The sequence below is a fragment of the Pseudorasbora parva genome, chromosome 21 (genome assembly GCF_024679245.1).
Source record: "Pseudorasbora parva isolate DD20220531a chromosome 21, ASM2467924v1, whole genome shotgun sequence".
Classification (NCBI taxonomy): domain Eukaryota; kingdom Metazoa; phylum Chordata; class Actinopteri; order Cypriniformes; family Gobionidae; genus Pseudorasbora; species Pseudorasbora parva.
The window spans coordinates 18440452-18465695 of NC_090192.1; the positions used below are offsets into that span (position 1 = coordinate 18440452).

A 25244-nucleotide genomic window follows, 5' to 3' on the forward strand; every position below is an offset into this window, starting at 1 on the left:
TGGGTTCATTTTTGTACGTATATGTGTGTGTGTGTTTTAACTCACAATGCACACAAAAAGCTGTGTTTTTATCTGTTGAAGCAATACAGATTTCATCATTCAATCGTTGCCTGTTGAAGGATAATGCATGCATTGAATAAGCAGAAATTCTTTCTTAATGGTGCAGTGTGTAGTATTTATGAGAATCTATAGACAGAAATGCAATATAATATACATAACAATGTTTTCAGTGGTGTATTAAGACCTTACATAATGAACATGTTTTTACACTACACAGGTTCCCTTTACACAGTGAAGTCACCATTTTGCGGCGCCATGTTTCTACAGTGGCCCCAAACGGACAAACTGCTCTACAGAGCTACTCTCTGCTGTCTCAGACAACATTTTTGTCCTGTGTCGGCCACCATAGCTTCTCTATGTGCTTCGAAAAAGGAGTGGGTGGTTGAAATTTGCAAATGTACACAGTGCGCTTTTAGCTCATAGCTCATTAGCACATCAGCTCGAAATTCAGAATGAACACATCAAGTCACCTTTATTTATTTAGCACTTTTTATAAAACATTGTACACAGCTTATAAAGGGTCATGCTTGATTTTTTTTATATACATGTATGGGTGTGCAATAAAAGTACCATTCAGGCAACGAGAATGAGGCTGAGCCAAATTAAGATAAAGATGTGTCTACATGATGTGTTTAATGAACCAATCAGATAAATTGAGTCAGCGAGAACCTCGTTGGATTGGCTACATGAAGAATGTGCACCCGCCTCCCTTCTCCAGCTTCCAAAACTCCAAAAATTAATGCTACATTCCAGGCAACCCGTAACCCGTGTTTTCCAACGTTCTACCCGTGAAAGTGCACTGGAACGACAGTCAAAACCTGACTCCCACCTGTAAACTCGTACTAGATCGATACTCCCAGTTACGTGCTCTGACTTCACACAGCCTGTGAAACAACACTAAGTTATAACTACAATGTTGTGAGTTGTGGCTTGAAGTCGTAAATTATGGGCTGCCTGCCTGGAACGCAGCATTAGCCCACAGCTAAAAGAAAGACGTAATATAATATTGCATTATTTAGAGAATTTTTTTTGCCCTAAGTAGGCTACACAAAAAGTAATTTAGATATTTGCAACAGGGTGGGGGGGGGGGGGAAGGCTGGGATAGGCCTAATACAGATCATATTTATTTTAGCAAGCTGCAGTTTTACAAAACATGAATTGCACTAAAAAAGCAGCAAATCTTTTTTCCTTACATTTGAAAGGCGATTTACACAATCTTGCGCATGCAAATATACTTGCGCTTGCTATCTTATGTAGCCTACACTTTCACAAATCTGCACATCTGTTGGGTAATTTTTAACCCAAATAATTTGAGTAGAACCTTTTTGGAAAAAGGTTTCATTAAAATTGAGTTAAGAACCCTAGGGTTCTGTATAGAACCCCATTTAATCTTTCTGCTCAGGAGCCGGTTATGTTCAGTTCAGAGAGTGAGTTGGCTACTTTACATTACCCTGTAATTTACCTCTGTATTTGGAACCGAACGTTGAGGTTATCCGCTTACTTGAACATACCCAGGTATATGTCACATAACCTGCTTTCTGGAATACCCCTCAGACCGAGGAACTAAAAACTTGAATACACGGATATGCTGAAAAGTATTTGTAATGGTATGGTAGTTTTACTCAGTAATGCCTTTTGTGATCATGAGTTTGCTACACAGCTCAATAATACTTTAGATGGTTCTTTTTTAGTTAGAGACAACATACCCCATTGTCATTGAAAATAGTTCTTCAAAAAGATATTGCCTAATAAACTGTGATTGAGGTCAGAAATGTGTAACGTTCAATTATCATTCATTAGTTCAATATGAACATCAGTCAGACAAACAACACGATTGTGATCAGTTATTCCTGTGAAACTATAGCCGTTTTGCTCAAATAAACTTACAGAAAGCAGACATGACATGAGACAATTTATTGATAAAACCAATACAGGCAGGTCATTATGTAAATATTTGCATTTAAACATCCAACAATGTACAAATTGTTACAATACCCTATACAATGACACATTAAACTACTAGTCACTGAACATCAAATTAAACAGCATAATGACCTAAATAAAAAATAACTTGTCAAAAGGGAAGAAAATGTCCATATAACAGAGTTAAATTATACATCTGAACACTGGACAGATTTTTTTTATATATATTTTTTTTTAGGTTTTAATACATTGAATGACAGTATTTTAGGTTTTACATGTTTATTTTAACTTTTTATTGTATTTATTTATGTTTATGCCTTACAGAAGCACAATATAATAAAACTGAATAAATCAAACAGAACGTAAAAAGACACATTTCAGAGTCTTGTTTACTAACCAGACTATAAATCTGTGTACAAACGTCTTCACACAAAATTCATGATTCATCAACAAAGGTGCAACAATGCATTTGAAATATATGATACAATTTTATTCTAGGACTTATAAAAACAGATTAGGGTGAATTCAAGTAAAGTGGACCATGCTTTGTTAACTGTGTAAATTATATAACCAGAGATAAGGGGTGGGTGGTGGTGGGGGGGGGGGGTATTTTCCTCTGTTATGTATTCATTTTTTGTTTCATTTGCAATATTTCCATTCAGTTTAGTGTGTTGAAAGGTAAACCAATAAATATTTTGAGGTCATGCACGCAACAAACAAATGTTCCTTTTCTGGTAAATTGGGCAAATCCCCATCATAAAACAATCCTCCATTTTAATAATACATTTAAAAGCCCTTTGTTAAAACATATAAAGTCATATTTACCAAAATCAAAGATATATAGACTACAAATTAGGCTATAAAAAGTGAAACAACAACAGTGTTCTTGAAGCTCAAATAACATGGTCCTTTTTATGTTTAGGGAACAACCTTATGTAGAAAGGAAATTTGAATGTCAAAGGGCTAACTCATTTTTATGATGAAGGAGTCCTCCTCAGAGGCATTGCCACAATACCCAAAATGATTCTATATTTGCAGGAAGCAGTATTTCTTTTAATCCATTTATAGGCTCTGATAGGGCATACATACAGCATAGTACAATCAAGGTTAAATGGCCCACTTTACCTGAACTCATGTCTTTATCTGCTTTTGGAAATGCAACGCTCTGCTCAAAGATCTCCCTCTCAATCGGAAATTGGCATGCATGAGAGAGGGAGCAAGTAGTTTGTGCATGTTTTGTGCACATTATTAGCTATGGGGACATCCTCAGCTGGAATAACCTGGATTCATCATAAGGATTCACCAGGATTTCATTAGAATAAGGGTATGAGCATATGTATAGGTCTACGCTCGTTTTCTGTGCACAATTAAGGCCCATTGGTTTTTTAACCATTAATTGAGCATCCTTTAAGGCACTCACTAAGATCATCATCCTCTTCACTGTCTGAATTGGCCGCATTTCTTTTGGTGTCGTCTTTCTTTTGATAAATTAATGCTATTATTTCATTGGCTTTCCAATCATCGCGGTTAACCTTGAGAAGTCTCTGGGCAATGTTCATCAGTTTCTTTGCACTTCTTTCCCCCTCACTAGAATGTGGATTCATTTTCAAACACTTCATGTAATGCTCGATTGCCAAGTCTTCACGTCTCTTACTGTACTGGAGGAACTCAGCATAGTAATAATGTACTACATGCACACTATCATTTTTCTTTTTAGCTGACTCGAATGTTTTTTTAAACAGTTCTTCTGCCTTAGACAGATCATGTCTCTCACGCCTCTCCCCGTATTGAAGTGCAAGCTCGCACATGGCAAAGACAAAGGAATCTTTAAGAGAAGTTGCCTTTTCTAAGTAGTAGATTAACTGACATCGTGCATCGTTTACCTCAATCTTGTTTACTCTGTCTTGTCGTTTTCCTTTTTGTAAATTAATTTTCTTAGTCTTGTAGCACATTGCCAACTGATGATGTATAAAACTAGAGTTTGGTGATTTTACAAGCGCTTTTATCAGCAGTTCAATGGACCTGTCTACAGATCCTTGATTCCTGAAGTATTTCCCAACATACCTTATGACATGTGGTTTTTCTGGAGAGCCACTCAGAGCTCTCTCCATCAGTTTCTCAGACTCATTCATCATCGTTTTGGAACATAACAAAAGTTTAAGTCCTAGAAGAACTCTCAAGGCATCATCATCTGGGTTGATGTCAATGGCGTGTCTCAGCTGTTTGATCGCAGGAGAATCCACAGTGCAAAATGTACCATTTTCAATGCGATACAAAGCTGTGGCATAACCAGCGTTCCACTCGCTATTTTCTGGATCAAGTTCCACTGCCTTCTGGAAAACTTCTACGGCTCTTTCATAATACTTGCGAGAGAATTTAAGATAGGCCCACCCTTTCTCACCAAGCACCTCTGAAGATGAAGACTCAGTTGGAAATGTTTCATTTATCTTCTGAAGCTTCATCAGGAAACTTTCACACTCTGTGTAGTTCTTCATGTGGTAGTTTATCCAGGCAAAATTTCCATATGTGACAATGAGTGTCTTGTCACAGTTGTCACCAAGGTTTTCTTTAATGAGTGTCTCAGATTTCAACAGGTGGGCAAGCGCCTCTTCGTTGTGCCCGAGAAGGAAATTCACATATCCTAAAGAGCAGTGAGTTCGTGCAACTCCTTGCTCCCTTCCTAGACCCATCTTGACCTGTTCCTCAAGCCTATTGAGGATATCAGTTAAGACTAGATCATCTTTTTTAATGTCCCAGGTGAAGTGACACTCCAGCTTATCCAGTTTTGCTTGTAAACTGTCCTGGATTGAACTGGAAAGAAAACAAATGAATTAATTAAAGGAATAAAACTTATAAGAACAACATTACACCTTATAACATAATGCTTTCAAGTATTAAGTAGGGAGAGTGCTTCTGTTTAATTTTTTATGCAACTCAAACTTTAATTTGTGTATGAATTTATTGTAGTTTTTAAAATGGTTATGCATTCACCCATGTGAACACCCACCCATTAGCAATTTAGTTTTAAATTACATATAGTAACAAAATGTATTGTTTGTTTATTCAGTATTGTTTATAAAATATAATAATAATAATAATATCTCTGACAAAAACATCTGTCTGAATGTTTAATATATATATATATATATAAATGTGATATGAAGTGAGAGGGGAATCTCCTAAGCTCCACAAGGACGCAGAGTGATAACCCCTACTCTCAGGACTTCAGTTTAAATGATCGTTCAAACGACAGTGCCCCTTATAATAGGTTGGTCCTCCTCGTTCTGCCAAAACAGAGCCAACCCATTGAGGCATGTACTCTAGTCTACAAGACCCTGAAGGTGTCCTGTGGTATCTGACACCAAAACATTAGCGTCAGATTCTTCAAGTCAATTTAAAACTGTTGGTCCAGCACATTCCACAAATGCTGAATTGGATTGACATTTGAGGAATTTGGAAGCCAGAGAAACAGTTCAGTTTTCATCCAATAGTGTCAGTGCAAATAAATAATATTGTTCCCAACTAAGCAAGTCAGAGGTGACAGAGGTGGCAATAAGGAACCCAAACTCCATCAGGTGACAGCATTCAAATATTTCATCCAGTTCTTTTTGATTGAAGATTGAATTCATCACACAAAGCTTGTGATATGAAGGGGAGTCCCCCTTGTGCATCCATGAGCCTTGGGCGCCAAACACCCTGCCGCTGATTTGTGGTTTGTCCCTCCACAGACTATTGTTGGTAAATCTCACCACTGCTGATCAGGAGCAACCCACAAGCCATAGTGTTTCAGAGATGCTCTGACACATTTACTTTGTCATAGCAATTTGGCCTGGGTCAGTGTTGTTCAGATCTTTATTCCTGTCTGTTTATCCTGCATCCAACAACATTGATTACAATAACTGATTGTTTGCTTACTAGCTAATAAACCAGACCTTAATATGTGGCCTTGTTAGGAGATTATCAACAATATTCGCTTCATTTGTGTTTTGGCTTATCAGTATATATCCCACAACTATACTTAATTTGGTTAATTTGGATGCAAAGAGTTTACCCCTGCCGACCTCACCAACATTTCAGTGACTCATTTTGGAAAGCGAGGAATGCTTGAGTATAGAAAACCCTAAAAAAAATTATATAATATCTACATGTGTATCTGAATGCATAGAAACGTTAGGACCTCTGTAGGACCCAACAAATCAGCTCATTTGCTCCATATAAAGCTATAAGGCCATCTAGTGACAAGAGTCATGAAATTTCATGTTGTATTTTTTCCCCCCACAAGAGATAAGCAAAGACGCCCAATGTATGATATTTTAAGCTGAATTTCAAGGATTATGTATGGCATTTTTAGTTCTTTTTAATCTAAGTTAAAAGAATGTGAATAATGTCCTTAAAGTATGAGTTTTTTATTATTGATAAAATCTAATAATTTAAAGGCAGATAAAAAAAAAGAAAAAAAGAAAAAAAAGCTTTTGGACAAAAATAGAGTAGGGCTTCGGGTCATTTTGACACGTAAGGGAAGGATTTGTTACAAAGTGTAAAGGAAGGAGGAGAGTTAATATCAAATTAGCCCAGCAAATTTAAATTATTAGCAAACATTATTAGCATTTTCATACAGTTGCAAGAAAAAGTATGTGAACCGCTTGTGAATAATTTTAATGAAATGAGATCATGCAAAATGCATGTTATTTTTTTATTTAGTACTGTCTTGAAGTCATTTTGCATAAACATTTTTACATATAGTCTAAGACAAAAAAAGCTGAATTTTTTAAAATGACCCCATTCAGAAGTTTATGAACACTTGATCCTTAATACTGTGTCATTCCAGTTTTTTTTTTTTTGGCCTTGTGATGGTTGTTCTTGAGTCCCTTGTTTGTTTCAGGAAAACTGAGGGACTCAAGCACAACTATTAAAACAGATTTAAAGGTCCCATGGCATGAAATTTTCATTTTATGAGGTTTTTCAACATTAATATGAGTTCCCCTAGCCCAGGGGTTGGGAACATTGATCCAGAAGGGCCACTCTCTTGCAGAGTTTAGCTGCTAAACTCTTCAAGAGAGTGGCCCTTCTGGATCAACGTTCCCCACCCTATAGCCTGAATATTGTCCCCAAGTAGCTAGAAATTTTGATCAGTGTAAACCGAGTTCTAGCTGTCTTTCTCTGCCTTTGAGAAAATGACAGCCCAGACGAGTTGATCTTGAATTTTCCTATTATGGCATGCACACTTGTTCAAACTGCCATTATAATGAATGACTCTGTTAAGCTACACAACAGAAGCTCTTACTGTATTCATGTCGATGTCGTGTTTGTTGTTAGTTGTGGTGAAAGCATTTTGTGAGAAATAATGTTGCAAAGTTCACTCGTGTTTATTCAGAGCGCTCAGATACAAACAAAAACAAAAAAACTCCCACTCACAGCGCTCTAAACAACTCGCTGCAATAACACTTTCTTAGCAATCTTTCTAGTGATGTCCGGTTCGCGAGCGAATCGTTCTTTTTAACCGGATCTTTATAGTGAATCGGTCGAACCAGTTCACCAAATCGAACAGAATCGTTCTAATAGGTTCACGTCTCAAATCAGGGCTGATCCCACAAGTTACTATAGTTATTTTCTGACATGAGTGACAGTCCCTCCAAATAGAAATAAACTAATATCTTGAAGTAGATGTTGTAACTTCAATCGTTAGCTGAAGTGAGACCATTTTTTTACAGTCTATGAGTGAGACATGTTTTGCTGAGAGATCTGATGAACTCACGAGCAGCTGATACTGAGCATGCACGTGTAACCGAACGTAGCGGTTGTCGGATTCTCGGATCAGCAGTAGAGAATCGAAAACCGTTTCTGTCGGACACGTTCGATAATGAGAACCGATGAGCCGCGCATGCGTGTTATTTGTTCAGAGGAACGAAATACAGGTTAAGTGTATAAAACTAATCACGTTTGGAAACATCATAACAAAGCTGTCTTATCACTGTATTATTTTAAAGTTTGGAAACAATGGATTGTAAAACGATCAAATTAAACATTTATTTGTTTTATCAATAATGCATGATATTTTCCGGAACAGCTTTTATCTTATTTAATTTCTAAGTCGATACACATTTTAAAATGTAATCAAAACAGTAGGTTTGATATAGACTATTCAGCTTGCAGCAGTTCTCAGCTCAGCACACACACACTGATACAGCGGTTCTCGAGTCAGATCGACCGGGTTGCAACGATTCTCGGATTATCAGTCCAGAATCGAGAACCGTTTCTATCGGACTCGTTCGATCTTTTGGACATGTTTGATTCTGAGAACCGGTGAGCGAGATACTGAGCATGCGTGAGAGCGTCGTAACCGAACTGTTTCTCTCGGACTGGGACAGCTGATTCTGATAATGAGCACGGGTGAACTGAGGATTTGTGTAAGTATTATGTTGTGTATTGAGTTACGGCTTAACCTGTAGAGGGCGATGTAGTCCACGATACATTGGAATGGATGTTGGTAAGAGAGTGAAGAGAGAAAAATAAAGACACATGTGAAAGAGTTGAAGCTAGCTGTTTGCTCGAGTCTGTTTTCTTGTTAATTATTGCAATACTTAACAAAATTGGCGACGAGGATGGCGACTGCCGGTGTGCCTCTCCCTGCATTATTTCTGCCATGCAGTGGACAACCCACTATCCCGTTCGATATGTGGATGAAAATGTTCGGGAATTACCTGCTCGCTATTCACGCAGAGGGAGATGACTGGCCCGATACGAGGAAGCGTGCAATCCTCCTACACTGCTTGGGCACCGAAGGCCAGCGTATATTCTATACACTCACGAACGTAGGTACAACATATGATTCGGCAGTGGCTGCACTGCGTGTACATTTCAGTCCAGCAATAAATGTTGTGGTGGAACGACACAAGTTCAGGCAAAGAGTACAGAGGCCACATGAGACTGTAGCAGAGTATGTGGGAGCGCTACGTGAGTTAGCTACTACATGTGGGTTTGATGGTAATACAGATGAAATGATACGGGACCAACTTATTGAGCATGCTAGCTGTGCAAAAATACGTGAGAGACTGTTAGTACAAACTGAGGCAGACCTCACACTGGATAAAGCAGTAAAGTTGGCGTGTCAAGTGGAAGCAGCAATTGGATATGCTCAGACTCTAGCGTCAGAGTCGCATGCTCCAGTGCACGTGGTGAAGGCGAGACCGAAACGTCCATTCAGAACCAGAGCAAAGAGCAGTTACTCCGCAGAGCCGGCAGCAGCTCTGAAACAGGATCAAAGCTGTTTTAGATGTGGGTCAGCAGCTCACTTGCCAAATGCCCAAGACTGCCCTGCAAGGAAAGTGACATGCCGAAACTGCAATAAGGTCGGGCACTTTGCTCGGGTATGTAAGTCCAAACAAAACACAGCCAAAGTAGGAGAGGTGGTTATTTTAGAAATGAATACGGTGCGAATGATAGAAAATGGACAACAAGACGACAAACTCACATGCACAGTAACCATAAAGGGAAAAGCAACTTCCCGTACTGTGGAGTTAGTGGTGGATACGGGATCGGCGGTGTCAATCATTCCGGAGCACCTCAACAGAACGCACTTCAGTGATGTGTCGCTTGCTGAGCCACAAAAAAGGTTAGTGACTTACACCAAAGCTGACGTTCCAGTGCTAGGTTGCATGTTAACTACAGTGCAGTATGCGACCATTACAGTACCAGCTACACTGTACGTTGTGAAGACAGGCACGGCCCTGCTGGGAATGGACTTATTCAGAGCACTGAGACTTTCTATTGACAACAACAGCGTACTCTCACCTGCGGGTTCAGTGACAGAGACCAGAGAGATCAAAGCGGCATCTGTGACTGGGGAGAAGCTAGGTCTTGCTAAAGGCTTCATTCACTGTGTAAAAGTCAGGAAAGACGTCCAGCCGGTTCAACAAAAGCTGCGGAGACTCCCTCTGTCAGTTAAACAAGCTGTCTCTGCTGAATTGGAGAAATTGTTAGAAATGGATGTGATAGAGAGGATTGACGCATCTCCATGGGTATCACCCATCGTTGTCACCCGAAGAAAGAATGGTGCAGTGAGAATGTGTGTGGACTTACGTGAACCAAACAAGGCGGTAGTGATGGACAGTCACCCACTTCCCCATATGGAGGATCTCTTCTCTGAAATGCGTGGAGCTACTGTGTTTTCCACCATTGATTTAGCAAATGCTTACCATCAGGTGTTACTGGCAGAGGAAAGCAGAGATATGACGGCATTCATAACGCACAAAGGGCTGTTCAGGTTTCGTCGGGTCCCATACGGACTGTGTTCAGCCCCAAGTGCGTTCTCCAAAATGATGTCTCTAGTGCTGAAAGATCTCAAGGGGGTCCAGAACTATCTGGATGACGTCATAGTCTATGGCACAGGAAAGGAAGAGCATGATCGTAACCTGCAGATGGTGCTGGCTGCGCTAAAGGAAGCTGGCCTCCAGCTCAACAATGAAAAATGCCACTTCAACCAGACCAGCCTACGGTTCCTTGGACACACCATCTCAGCCCAGGGTTTGCTGCCAGACAAAGACCACCTCAAGGCTATTACAGCTGCTCCAGCGCCTAGCGACGCCACTACACTGCGTTCATTCTTGGGGCTCACAGCATGGTATGCAAAATTTGTGCAAAATTTCGCATCTCTGGTGGAGCCCATGCGAGACTGCCTGCGTGACAACACATTTCAGTGGACGGCAGCAGCACAGTCAAGCTTTGACATGGTCAAGACTCGCATTGTAACCAGTTCAGCGCTATCCGTCTTTGACCCCGCCCTTCCTACAATTGTGTCTACAGATGCTTCAGATTATGGCCTGGGTGCCATACTGACACAAATGCACTCTGATAACACGGAGCGCACAGTTGCTTTTGCCTCACGCTCCCTTACTCCTGCGGAACGGAAATACTCCATTGTAGAAAAGGAGGCGTTAGCCTGTGTGTGGGCTGTGGAAAAGTGGAGGACATTCTTATGGGGGACAAGATTCACATTGCGTACAGACCACCAGGCGCTGACCACACTGCTACACACAAAAGGACTTGGGCGCGCGGGAATGCGTATTGCCCGGTGGTCAGCCAGACTTCTTTGCTTCACGTACGACGTAGTGTATCGTGCAGGAGAACAAAACTATGCTGCTGACTGTCTCTCCCGTCTGCCTCTACCATCAGAAGAGAATGCGGAGCCAGTGACTGAGCCCGAACTTGTAGCTTTGCTGGACACAGAACTGAAAGCTCTCTCAGTGAAGGACTTTGCTGTGGCATGTGAAACATGCCCAGAGCTTACTGCCGTCAGGGCACAGATAAAAAAGGGGTGGCCTAAAACAGCAAAGTCTCTACCTGCAGTGCTCAAACCCTATTTTGCTACGAGAGATGAACTCTCAGTTCAAGATGTGACAATATACAGGGGCCCTCACCGACGGCTAGTGCCTGTAGCCCTGAGAAAACAGTTGATGGACCTGGCACATGAAACTCACCAGGGTGTTGTGCGCACCAAGCAGAGGCTGCGTGACTTATACTGGTGGCCCGGCATGGACATGCTGGTGCAGGACAACATTAGTGCATGTGTAACCTGCCAGATGAATGATAAAAGCGCTAAGACGCATGCTGCCCCACTTCAGCCAGTTTCACTGCCAGACGGTCCATGGCAGAAAGTAGGAATTGACATCGTCGGACCGTTTGAGTCAGCAAACTGGGACTGCCGCTATGCAGCGACTCTGATTGATTATTATACAAAGTGGCCGGAGGTGGCTTTTACACATTCAATCACAACCACGGCTGTCACTACCTTCCTGGCTGCTGTGTTTGCACGCTTTGGTAACCCCACAGAACTCATTAGTGACAACGGGACACAGTTTACCTCGAGCGAGTTCACAGAATTTCTGGCAGTGAGAGATATTACACACAGGAAAGTGTCTTTGTATTACCCACAAGCAAACGGAGCCATTGAACGCTGGAACCGCGTTCTCAAAGAAACACTTCTTACTGCTGAACAGGAGAGGAAATCGTGGAAAGCATTCATACAGGCCTTCTTACTCTCATACCGTGCAACTCCACACAGTACAACTGGAGTGTCACCATATGAACTTATGTTCAACAGGAAAATGCGCACGAAGGTGAACATCGGTCCGGCAAGGAAATCTACTCTGCTGACAGAGAAACAGCTGCGCAACCGTGTCATCTCTAAACAAAATGCATCAAAAATGTACACGGATGTGAGAAGAGGTGCACAAGTACCAAAGATCAAAGAAGGAAGTTTAGTAAGAGTTCGAAAACCCTTCCATGTCAAGAAAGGTCTGTCAAAGTTCCATAGACCTGCCAGGGTGGTACGGAGAGCTGGTGCAAATGCGTATGTGCTGGAAGATGGACGCACTTGGAACGCTACTCATCTCTCACTGGTTCCTGACAAGGTAAAAGATGTTATTGACAGTCCTGTTCCGGTACCTGTGCTGGGACCTGCACAAATGCCGGATGTTCCAGTACCTGAGCCGGGACCGGCCATGGGCGTAGATTACGCGGGGGACGCGGGGGACGTGTCCCCCTCACTTTTAATAAAATGTATTTTCGTCCCCCGCACTTTTACTGGGTCTCACCGATCCTAGTCGACCCGCTCCGAGCGGGATCCGAACCGGCCTTACCCTGCGCGGGGGCGGGCAAGTTGACAGGGACGCTAAAAACAGATTTCTTTAATCTGGGTTGATTGCGCGCTTCTTGAGGTCACGGGCAAGTGTATTTACATTGAAACCAATGTGAATACATCAAGATTTAAATTCAGAGACTAAAAATTATCTATGCATGACCTGTCATTTTATTCGCGTCTAAATATGAGGGCGCTCTCACAGAATGTCAAAAGCGGATTCGTAGAGGTAATATCCAGTCACGCTGGAGCTGCAGCTGAAGGAAAACAATCGTTATGAGTTATGAAAGGTGATGACGACAATCAGACGAGTGCGACAATATATGCTTTATGTGTGTTTTTCAAGTCATCTCAAGGCTATTTATTGACAATAAAGTATAGGCTATCATATGAATAATGCAGCTTTTAAGGTTTAGTATCTTCTGCTCACCACGGCTGCATTTATGTAATCAAAAATAGTTCAAACAGTACTATTTTGAAATATTATTACAAATTAAAACAGCTTTTTTCCTATGTGAATATAGTAATTTATTCCTGTGATCAAAGCTGAATTTATCATCATTACTCCAGTCTTCAGTGACATGATCCTTCACTTATCATTCTCATATGATGATTTTATAATCAAGAAACATTTATGATTATTATCTGTGTTGAAAACAGATGTGCTGCTTAAAAATGTTGTGGAAACCATGATAGCCTACATGTTATTTTTCAGTATTCTTTAATGAATAGAAAGTTCAATGGACAGCATTTATTTGCATTCATTAAATAAATTATTATCTTTTGTAATATTAAAAATATCACTTGTGATCAATTTACTGCATGTCTGATCAACAAAAGTATTAATTTCTCTCTTTTTTTAATTTTACCACAAATGTTTAGATGATTTCCACAAAAATTAAGCAGCACCATGAGCAGCATAACTGATAATAATCATAAATGTGTGTTGATCATCAGATCCTCATCTGAGAATGATTAGTAAAGGATCATGTGACACTGAAGACTGGAGTAATGATGATAAATTCAGATTTGATCACAGGAATAAATTAAACTTTTCTATATCTTCACATAGAGAACAGCTGGTTTACATCAGAATATATCTATATATTTTTTACATTGCACAAAATCTATGGAGTCTTAATGCACAAGTGTTTGTAGTATATAAACCAATCATAAAATTGGCAAAAAAATAGGAGAATAATATTATAGATATTAATTAGTGGTTATTGTTCAGCAGTGTATTTGATATCTTGCCCAATTAAAAGCAAGAGATGCAATAAATGATATTGGTCCAAAAAAAATAAATAAATTCTGTCCCCCTCACTTCTGAAAAGATGGCTACGCCCCTGGGACCGGCACAATTTTCCGGCGATGCGCGGATGCCTGCCAGGGTCAGAAAAAAACCTGCATGGCTTAATGATTACGTACAGTAATCCCTTCTCATGGCCTTTGGGGGGGAAACTAAGAGGGAATGAGATTGAAGTTATATAAATAATAGTAATAATTTGAATGCTGTTTTGCTTGTGACTTTGTTTGTCTAATTTGGTTTAAGTTTAGCATTTCTGTTGATCAACATAAGATTGCATGTTGTACGGTTAAATTGTTACAACGGGAAAAAAAAAGGTTTAAGTTGCATTATATTACAGCCCAGTTCTAAGGGATTTAAGAGACAGCGTATTTATTTTACTTTACCTGGTAAGCTTATTAAACAAGAGGGGAAATATGTTGTGTATTGAGTTACGGCTTAACCTGTAGAGGGCGATGTAGTCCACGATACATTGGAATGGATGTTGGTAAGAGAGTGAAGAGAGAAAAATAAAGACACATGTGAAAGAGTTGAAGCTAGCTGTTTGCTCGAGTCTGTTTTCTTTTTAATTATTGCAATACTTAACATATTATGTCAATGTAAGTTTATTTAATCAGTGTAAAACATCAGTGTTTGCACGACAGTCGCTGTATTGAGTGCTGTTGCAAAACATAAATAAAAAAAATTATCCAAGATGATGATGATGTCAATAACAATTATTTCTATACTAAAGTTTTGATTACAAATACTTTATATGGATGTGTTTGAATGTATTTTCATCCGCCGGGATGATAGAAATGACGTCATTACGTAAAGACGTAAAATAACCGGTGATCCGTTTTTTTTTAACCGGATCATTGAAACGAACTGTCAGAAAGAACCGGTTTGCGGAAAAGAATCAAACTTTCCATCACTAAATCTTTCCCCAGCTTGCGCGGGGCCTCACTAAACCACGCCTCCTCCGCCACATAATCTTATACTAATTTCATATGCAATGATGTCAGCCAATCACAACAGTGGGTGTTTTCACTGGCAGGCATGCCCCTTGAAACAGAGCATTCAAGCCAGAGGGCTAATATCAGTATAGAAAAAATGGCTTTTATTTCTAAATTATGACATTTTGTGATGTAAAAACCATACTAACAATTACACCTCAGGAAACGTAAAAAAAAAAAAAGAAAAAAAAAGTGACATTTAAATAATCACTAGTGCTCCAGAAGGAAACACAATGTATTAAAGGGTTAGTTCACCCAAAATTAAAAATTCTCTCATTAATTACTTACCCTCATGTCGTTCGACACCTGTACGACCTCCGTTCATCTTTGGAACACAAGTGAAGATATTTTTGTTGAAATCCGATGGCTCAGACAGGCCTTCATTGACACCAATGTCATTTCCTCTCTCAAAACCCATAAAAGGCACTAAAGACGTCTTTACAAACCCCATCGCACTACATAGTCTGTACAAAAAAAAATTTGTAGCGACGAGAATGGTTTTTATGCAAAAAAAATAATTAAATAACGACTTCAACACAAAGCTTCGCACAGTATGAATCAGCCTATCGATTCATGATTCGGATCACCAATGTCACAGAATTTCAGCAGTTTGTCACGCGATCCGAATCATGGTAGATAGGCTGATCAGATAGGCTGATTCATAACGGCTCAAAACTTTGTTTTGAAATCGGACTATCACTATATAAGTCGTTATTTAATTTTTTTTGCACACAAAAACTATTCTCGTTACTTCATAAAATTATTGTACAGAGTCTGTAGTGAGATGGGCTTTGTAAAGACGTCTTTAGTGCCAATAATGGGTCTGAGAGAAAATTGGTGTCAATGAAGGCCTGTCTGAGCTGGTCTGAGCCATCGGATTTCAACAAAAATATCTTCACTTGTGTTCCGAAGATAAACGGAGGTCTTACGGGTGTTGAAGGACATTAGGGTAAGTAATTAATGAGAGAATTTTAATTTTTGGGTGAACTAACCCTTTAAGAGGTAAGTAATTAATTAGAGAATTTTCATTTTTGGGTGAACTAACCCTTTAAGAGCCAGTGATGGGGGGACTTGAATTTCAAGTTGAAAATTTCAAGTTTGACAATTTGAAGATCAAGATCAAATTTCTTCCGGGACACATGTAAGTATCTTCTGTTACTTCTGAAGGGCAGTACTAAATAAAAACAAAATAAAATAAATAGATTTAAACAAAATAAGAAAAATTTGGACAACATCATCCTGTTCAACAGTTTTTACCTCTGGCTCTTAAAGGGTCAGTTCACCCAAAAATGAAAAGTATTTCATTAATTACTCACCCTCATGTTGTTGGACACCCGTAAGACCTTCGTTCATCTTCAGAACACAAATGAAGATATTTTTGGTGAAAGCTGATGGCTGAGAAAAGCTTCAGATAGGCCTCCATTGGCATTCAGTACATTCCCACTCACAAGACCCATAAAGGCACTAAACATTTTGTTACAAAGTCCATCTCACTACTGCTGTACAATGATTTTACAATGCGACAAAAATAGTTATTGTGCGCACAAAAATCAAAATAAATACTTTATCCACCAAGCTACTGACGTGAACTCCGTTCAGATACATGACCCGGAATTTTTGGGTAAACTAACCCTTTAATGCATTGTGGAGCATCAGTGAATGTTTAAAAAAAAATGTAATAGTTGTGTTTGAGTCCCTCAATTGTCCTCAATGTGAAAAGATGGATCTCAAATTCATACAGTCACTGCTGGAGAGTGAATCGCTTTCTGGACATTAGTGTGCATTTGTAGATCACAGCACGCATTTGTAGATTTTGAAACACTTCTAGCATCAAGACAATAAGGGGACTCCATTCATCCTTTACTCAAGCCAATCAGATAACAGCCACATTGCACAGACAAATCGTAACATTCTCATTACAACTACCAATCACGTTTTGGTTTACATTCAGAGTGGGAAAAAATTATTTTGCACCCCTGAAAGGAACTGTTTTCTGTGGGTGGGTGTTTTAAAAAAAAAATTGAACCCCGTTTCCAAAAAGATTGTTGATTTAAAGGTGCAGTGTTTTAAATTTTAGCGACATCTAGCATTGAGATTGTGAACTGCAATCACCCAATGCCCTCCCTTTAGAAGCACATAGAGAAGCTATGGTGGCCGACACAGGACAAAAATGCCATTGTCCAAGAGAGCAGAGTGACTAACACTCTTTAGTAGGGGTGTAATTCACTTGTTTTCTCGATGCATCGACTACAATTCCTGACGATGCATATGCATCGATCTTGAAACATGTATTTTGAATCGAAACTTGATTTAAAATGCTAAGAATCTGATTAATCGGGATTCAATAATGATTCAGTGCTTTAAAATAAACATTTGATTATATCTATACATGCGAGAATTAATAGAGACTTTGTATTGTGTCATCCGCGCCCTCACAGCTCTTCACAGACATGCGCTGCGCTTTACCTCCTTCACTGGATTATGCTCATGCTTCTTCCGTAGCTCATATAAAATACTGAAGTTATGGAAATGGGTCATAAAGCATTTAAAATAAAACCCCACTTATTCAATGATGCATTTATCGCATGGACGGAGCAAACACATTTGTAGGTGTCTAAAATACATATGCACAGTTCTGATGAATGATTCATGAAATTTAACTTAATGTCGTTTACCTGAATATACGAAGGAAACTGCTAAAGTACAGCAACATTAACAACACGTGCGGTTTATCTATAAATCAGAGGCGCATTAAAAGTGTGTCCGATACTATATTAACAGTAGACACCCGGCATGTTTTCTTTCAGAATCATCATTAGGAAAATGTTCCGTATAAAGAAAACAAAGAGGGCTTTTCTTAGTTAGGGGTTAGTTCGGATTAGCTGGAAAAGTGCATGATATTCTAGTCTCTCCAATGAAGCATTGTTTAATGCCTGGAACACTTTAAAGGGTTAGTTCACCCAAAAATGTATTTTATTTCATTAATGACTCACCCCAATGTCGTTCCACACCCGTAAGACCTCCGTTCATTCTCGGAACACAGTTTAAGATATTTTCGATCGAGTCTGAGGGCTTTCTGTCCTTTGAATGTAAGTGTATGCCCACTTGCTGTCCACGTCCAGAAGGTAATGAAACATCATCAAAGTAGTTCAAATATGTGACATCAGTTGATTAGTTAGACTCTTTTGAAGCATTGACAATACATATTGGTCCAAAAATAACAGAAAATACGACTTTATTCAGCATTGTCTTCTCTTCCGTGTTCCTCAAATAAAGATTCAAAACGGTCATGAATCATGATTCAGATCGAGTGTCAAACTAGCAAACTGCTGAAATAACGTGACATTGGCAATACGATTCATGAATCAATCTGCTGATTCACGACCATTTGAATCTTTATTTAAGGTTTGAAAACAAACGCGGAAGAGAAGACAATGCTGAATAATTTTTGTTATTGTTGGACCGAAATGTCTTGTCGACGCTTGCACATAGAGCTATGCACAACTTTCTGTGCAACCTTTTCCAATATAATAATACTTGGAGATTTTAACATTAATTTTTAACATTAATCCTTGCTGCCATTGTGCTACAGAATTCCTGCAGTCATTGGACTGCTTAAATTTCAGGCAACATGTTGATGTTCCCACACATATCAAGGAGAATATTCTTAATCTGGTCATTATATATATCTGCCTCTCTAAGTGCAGTAGTGCCCCATTTGTGTATTATCTGGGTGTATCTGACCTAAGGTCATTTCCATGGAGCTGTCTTTTTTGTTGTCCTACATGAAGGCCAAATGTGAAATATGTTTCAGAAACCTGGAAAATATTAACAAAGTAAACCTGAGCTTAAGCATTTAACATCTCGATTCTGAAAATATCCCATCAGTTACTGAGTCTGTGGAATTCTACTTTAAAGGTGACCTAGAATTAAAATTGAACACCATTGCCTCCTCCTTTATATGTAAATCTTGTTTGTCAAAATCACCATGGAAAAAACAGGCTATTTTCAACATAACGGCAACTGTGAGTTTTTGATATTTTTTGGACCAAAATTCATTTCGAAAATTTTCGATGCTTCAAGAGATTCTAAATAACCAACTGATGTCAACTTTGGACTACTTTGATGACGTTTTTATTAGCTTTCTGGACATGGACAGTAAAGTGTGCATAGACTGCATTTGCTCTGGGACTAAATTATAAAATATCTTAAACTGTGTTCCAAAGATGAAAGGAGGTCTCACCGGTGAGGAACGACATTAGGGTGAGTCATTAATGACATAAATTAAATTTTTGGGTGAACTAACCCTTTAACCTTTGAGGCCCATATTAAATATTTTTGCAAAACATCTTTTTGTCACCTCAGACTCCGTCCCTCACTCACCCTTCATGATGTTGAGAAACTCGTTCAAGCCTTTGTCTCCTCGAGACTGGATTTTTGTAACGCTCTTCTCTTTAGGATTCATAGCAACAGCATCCAGAAACTACAGCACATACAAAACAGTCCCGTGCTAATATCCTGATGAGAGTGCCTAAATATGAACACCACACCAATTCTTCAGTCTCTATATTGGCTTCCTTTTTCCGCTCAGATCGAGTATAAAGTTTACCTTCTCACACATCAGTGCATCCATTACAATGCTCCCATCTACCTTAACAAACTCATTACTCCACAGATCTCAGCAGATTCTCTTCGCTCCACAAACACTCATCAGCTTCATCCCCCAAGGATAAAGACCCGCACCACTGGGGACAGAACATTCTGTGCCGCTGCTCCACGCCTGTGTAATGCCACCCTGAACATCTGAGGGCTCTACAAAAGACTGGTGCTTTTAAAACGGGACTAAAGTTATTCCTGTTTAGAAAGTCTTTCAATGTTTAAATTGCTTTGTGTTTAAATTTTTTGGGTTGATTTTAACTTAATTCTTAATTGCTCAAACTGCTTTATTTATTTTTTCCCTCCCTTTGTAGCACTTTGAGATTTTCTTTTTTAAATGTAAAGTGCTTTATAAATAAAATGTATTATTATTATTATTATTATTATTATTATTGTGCAATGTGCACACAGCAGCAACTGAATGCATTCCCAGACAGTAGTGCAGTGAAAATCGTACACTGTGAACTCGGCATAAGTAAAATATGTCTTGTCTTTTAAAATAATAAATAAACTTTAGCCTGTCAAACATTTGAAACTAATATGGATATGAGATGTTTATTTTGCCACGTTCACACAGAAACAGTCCTTCATTTATTTTGGTCATGTTGCTACTGAACTTTAGCCTGACAAGCCAGACCCACATCAAGATGTTTGGTCTGGAAACTCACCACAGGGCTCAATCCGAGGGCGGGATAAACGGTTGTCTTTCAAACTCCCTCTGCACGCGATAGGATAGTGCTACAACCAACCAGAGCAACGAAGGTGAAACAGAGCTCGCTGACTGATTACAGTTTTTCTCGATTGCTTAAACACATTTCTTGAAACTATGCCTCATATTCTCAAAACTATAAACACAAATCCATAACGTCTCACCCAGTTTCCCAAACAACCTATTTTCAGGTCAAAATGAAGCTCTACACTCAAAACCATTCACTCTTGCTGAAAAACCAAACTCTGCCCTCAGACAAGACACACAAGCCCTCAAAATCACACACACTACAACATAGTCTAACACACTGGTGCAATAAATTCAAAACAACATTTCCAAAACTGGTAAGTTATGTTACTTGTGGTTCCCCTCCTCTCAAACCTTTTCACATGATGAACAAAAGACACAACCAATGGATACATTGGCACATTTTTATTCATTCATTCATACTACACAGTACAAAAAAAACAAAAACAAAAAAAATGTATTCCGCCTCAGCCTCCCTTCTTTGGTCTGGGTCAGGCCAGAGAATCTCATCCACATCACAGGCTATATTAGCCCTAGCCTGGCAGCAGGGGTAAAATCCTCTTGCATGCCTGATCCACCCCTGGCACGCATCTACTGACACATGGCCTGGACGAGGTGAACAAGCATCAAGGTTCTCGATCATACACTTTCCACTAGTGTTGTAGTCAAGACCACCTAAACCGAGACCAAGACAAGTCCAAGACTTTAAAGGGCCGAGACCAAGACAAGACCAAGACTTTGAAGGGCCGAGACCAAGACAAGACCAAGACTTTGAAGGGCCGAGACCAAGACAAGACCAAGACTTTGAAGGGCCGAGACCGAGTCAAGACCAAGACCAGTGCATGTCCCCACACTTATGATAAAATGTGGAATATGGATATGATTGGCACTTCTCTCGTATAATCAACTAAACTGGCTCTAATTTCATCCGAGACTGCTTGTCGTCTTCCTCCTCCTCCTCCTCCTCCTCCTCCTCCTCCTCCTCCTCCTCCTCCTCCTCCTCCTCCTCCTCTCCCTCCTCCTTCACCATGTCCTCTTCCTCCTCCTTCACCACCCACGCCCTTACGAAAGGAAAATATATTTACCAATATACTATTTTGAAATATATTAAAATATATATTAAATACATGGAATAATATATTGATGGTATAATACAATATATTATATAGTCCTGTAATATATTGCAAAATATACAAATGATTGCCGCTTTCATATATTGTAATATATTGGAGAATATAAATATTAAATCCCATATATGTGAATATATTGCCTAATGTATTACATGATATTTTCCAATATACTGCAATATATTTTTGTTTCGTTAGGGCGTCCTCTTCCTCTCCCTCCTCGACCTTTTCCTTCATTTCTTTGAGGATCCATTGTTCCAAATCTCAAATAAACTGTCTCTGGCACTTTAATGTATCTTGAAAGTTCTGATTGATGTGTGTTCAATTTTGACTCTTAGTGTTTTCACCTGGGTAATTGTGTGCTAATTGAGCTGAAACTATGCTGACTTGAGTGAACAATATTGAATGCTAGTGCTTTCTAAATGACCACATGGTCTAGGCAATGAGAAATTAAGGGATTTGTGTGTAGAGTTTTGCAGTGACAGTTCAACAAATCTGACTCATGTGTCAAAACAGGGAATAGTGTTTATAGTTTAATGAAATGGGTGTGCTTTTTGATAAATGGCGTTATGGTTTTGAAATTTTATTTCAAAAGCCTGGTTATAGTGTTTAAGCAATCGAGAAAAACTGTAAACAATCGCCGTATCCGGTCAGCAAAACTAAGAACATCTTCCCTTTTTAAGAATGACTTCAGTGCGGTTCTTTGTTCTTTTCTCAGAGAAAAGCTTAACTCCAAGTCTTCCAGAGTCGCGGTCAGAGCTGATTCGAAAGACCGCCGTTCGCCAGTTTCTGTGTTTACTAGAAGCAAGCAAACGCAACTCGGCCGTCGTCATTATGGCCCCGCCCACCGACTCTATACACGATGTGATTGGCCCGGCAAGAGATAGGGGAATACAGCTCAGAAGGATATTGAGAGTTGCTAGACGACACTCGCGGGCAGATTAAATTTGCTGCCGCTAGAGTGCGTCTAGATTTCTAGGCTAACTGAACTTAGCCTGACAAGCCAGACCCACATCAAGATGTTTGGTCTGGAAACTCACCATTGACAGGGCTCAATCCGAGGGGCGGGATAAACGGTTGTCTTTCAAACTCCCTCTGCACGCGATAGGATAGCGCTACAACCAACCAGAGCAACGAAGGTGAAACAGAGCTTGTTGGTAGATTAAACATTCACCGTATCCGGTCAGCAAAACTCCGAATACATCTTCCCTTTTTAAGAATGACTTCAGTGCGGTTCTTTGTTCTTTTCTCAGAAAAAAGCTTAACTCCAAGTCTTCCAGAGTCGCGGTCAAAGCTGATTCGAAAGACCGCCGTTCACCCGTTCACCAGAGTTAGGCGAATACAGCTCAGAAGGGTATTGAGAGTTGCTAGAAGACACTCGGGCAGATTAGATTTGCTGCCGCTAGGGTGCGTCTAGATTTCTAGGCTATACTGAACTATGATTGATGCAAAAGGCTAATTGGTCAGCATGGCTGATATGATTGGCTTGAGCAAACAGTGGTTAGAGTCCACTTATTTGTGGATTTGTCTGCATCTCTTGATGCTAGAAGTGTTTTAGAATCCACAAATGTAGGCTACATGCTGTGCAGTGATCTGCAAATGCCCGACAGTTGTGAGAGAGTTGTGATGTGACATAAAACACATTTGAAAATATTTATAATTTATATTTGTTTGTAAATTGTATACATTTTTTGTGACACTATTTACATTTATTTGTGAATCTCAATCTATTTGGAATAATGCAACATTTCTAACCCCATATAGCCTGCAGGGTCTTTCATTTCTGCCCATGTTAGATCGAATATTCAAGCTGTTTATCCATTTTGGAATTGTTTTCCATTTGTGTTTCCATTTGGTGAATTAGAACAAAGTGTGATGAAAACGAAAATAAAAATTCCAACCCGTTTTGAAGACAACGAGAAAACAAATGATCAATTTAGTTCAAGACAAAACAGCACTCACCTTATGTCTGACATCCTTTTTATTGGAGTTTGTGGAAACGATACGGACAGATGTGTAAACAAGCTCAAGCTAAGCAGCGTAAGTTTCGTTTCCTGAACTATTGTCTGAGCTAGAGGGGTGTGCGAAGTGGCACTGGTACTGACACCCCGTAACATATGATTGGTCGCATCGGGTGCCACTCAATGGAATTCGCTATAGGCTACTGGTGAAATTTTAGTTTCACAGAAAGAAAAAAGTTGCACGCGCAGTCAGAGCTGTTCAACATTCTAAGCACCAGTTTTTTTTTTTAGTTTTTTTTTTTTTTTTAGTTTTTCAAGTTACACAATATAAGAAAATAAATAAAATAAAAAAACACTGCATAACTCACCTTCAGTTGAAAGCCTATAAAAAGTTGATATAGTTCAAATATTTAGCCTACTATATTTGGAGGAGGTTTACATGTTTAGAACATAGTTATTTTATTAGCCTACTTTATGTTAAAATTTTATGATTTTTACATTTTTCATAATACATTTTTTTAAATGGTTTTCATTTCAAATACCCTTTGGGGTGTAAAAATAGAGACTGTGGTCTATAGACTTTACTTTGTGGCCTGTTTTAGAAAATAAGTTTAATACTTAAAGGTTAGCCTACTCTTATAGGTTAAACTTATCTTCAATAATTTAGTGTTTGTGTGTGTGTGTGTGTGTGTGTGTGTGTGTGTGTGTGTGTGTGTGTGTGTGTGTGTGTGTGTGTGTGTGTGTGTGTGTGTGTGTGTGTGTGTGTGTGTGTGTGTGTGTGTGTGTGTGTGTGTGTGTGTTCCTTGTTTGGCAATGCTTGTGAGGACAGAAATGTCCTCACTTATATAGTAAAACATGAAAACAACCCGCTAGTGAGGACATTGGACTGGTCCTCACTAGTTAAAAAGGCTTATAAATCAGCCAAAACATGTTTTTATTTAAATCTGTTGTTCTGCACATGTTTCTGTGATGGGTTAGGGATAGGGGTTGGGTTAGGGGATAGAAAATATCATTGACCTGATATAAAATCAATGGAAATCTATGTAATGTCCTCACTAATATAGTGAAACAAACCTGTGTGTGTGTGTGTGTGTGTGTGTGCGTGTGTGTGTGCGTGCGTGCGTGCGTGCGTGCGTGTGTGTGAAATATGATACTCAAGAAAAGAAAAAAAACACATGCAAACTTGTATACAGCTATACAGGCTGCATATGTGTTTTTGTTGAGTATCATATTTCTTATGGATGCAATTCATTGCATTTCAATAATAATTGAGCAATAGACTTATCCCCAAAAGCCAATTGTTTTATAATATAATAGCCTATATAAAAAATGATGCATGAATAGTCAACACTGTAAAAAATAATACCCTATATCTACTCAATAAAATTGTGGCAACAGATTACAAGCAATGTTATTAATTAAATTCAACAACACTTCAAAATTTAGTTAGAATGAATCAAATGAGCACATTAAAAATCAACCATTCAAAATGAGTAACTGCAAACATCACACAAAATAATTAATTAAAATTTAAACAAAAATATTGCTTTCCTCGGACAAAAAACCCAACTATGCTAATGAATACTACTTAATGGAATTGTTTTGATTTAACACAAAATTAGTTGGTATTATTATTTTTAATGAGTAGATTAATTAGAATAATTTAATTAAATCTGATTGCAGGTATGAATAACAGACATAGACATCAAAGATGAATTACAAACTCATTTTATTGCCAACAAGTCACAAATGTTGTTTCTTTACCATCAGAACAGCATTTTTTTCCAATTACAGTTAAAGGCATGTAAATTCACACATGATGAGTGCAAAAAGTGCAAATTCTT

At 39.0% G+C, this 25244-nt stretch overlaps 1 protein-coding gene across 1 annotated transcript; it reads right to left on the minus strand.

The window, feature by feature from the left end:
* Positions 1-1959: 1959 nt before the first annotated feature.
* LOC137055583 (interferon-induced protein with tetratricopeptide repeats 5-like) lies at positions 1960-23518 on the minus strand. Its single transcript, XM_067429417.1, has 2 exons — positions 23402-23518; positions 1960-4794 (listed from the first exon to the last, which is right to left on the minus strand). The coding sequence occupies exons 1-2, from the start codon at positions 23413-23415 to the stop codon at positions 3369-3371; spliced, it is 1440 nt and encodes a 479-aa protein (XP_067285518.1). The 5' UTR covers positions 23416-23518; the 3' UTR covers positions 1960-3368.
* Positions 23519-25244: the final 1726 nt, after the last annotated feature.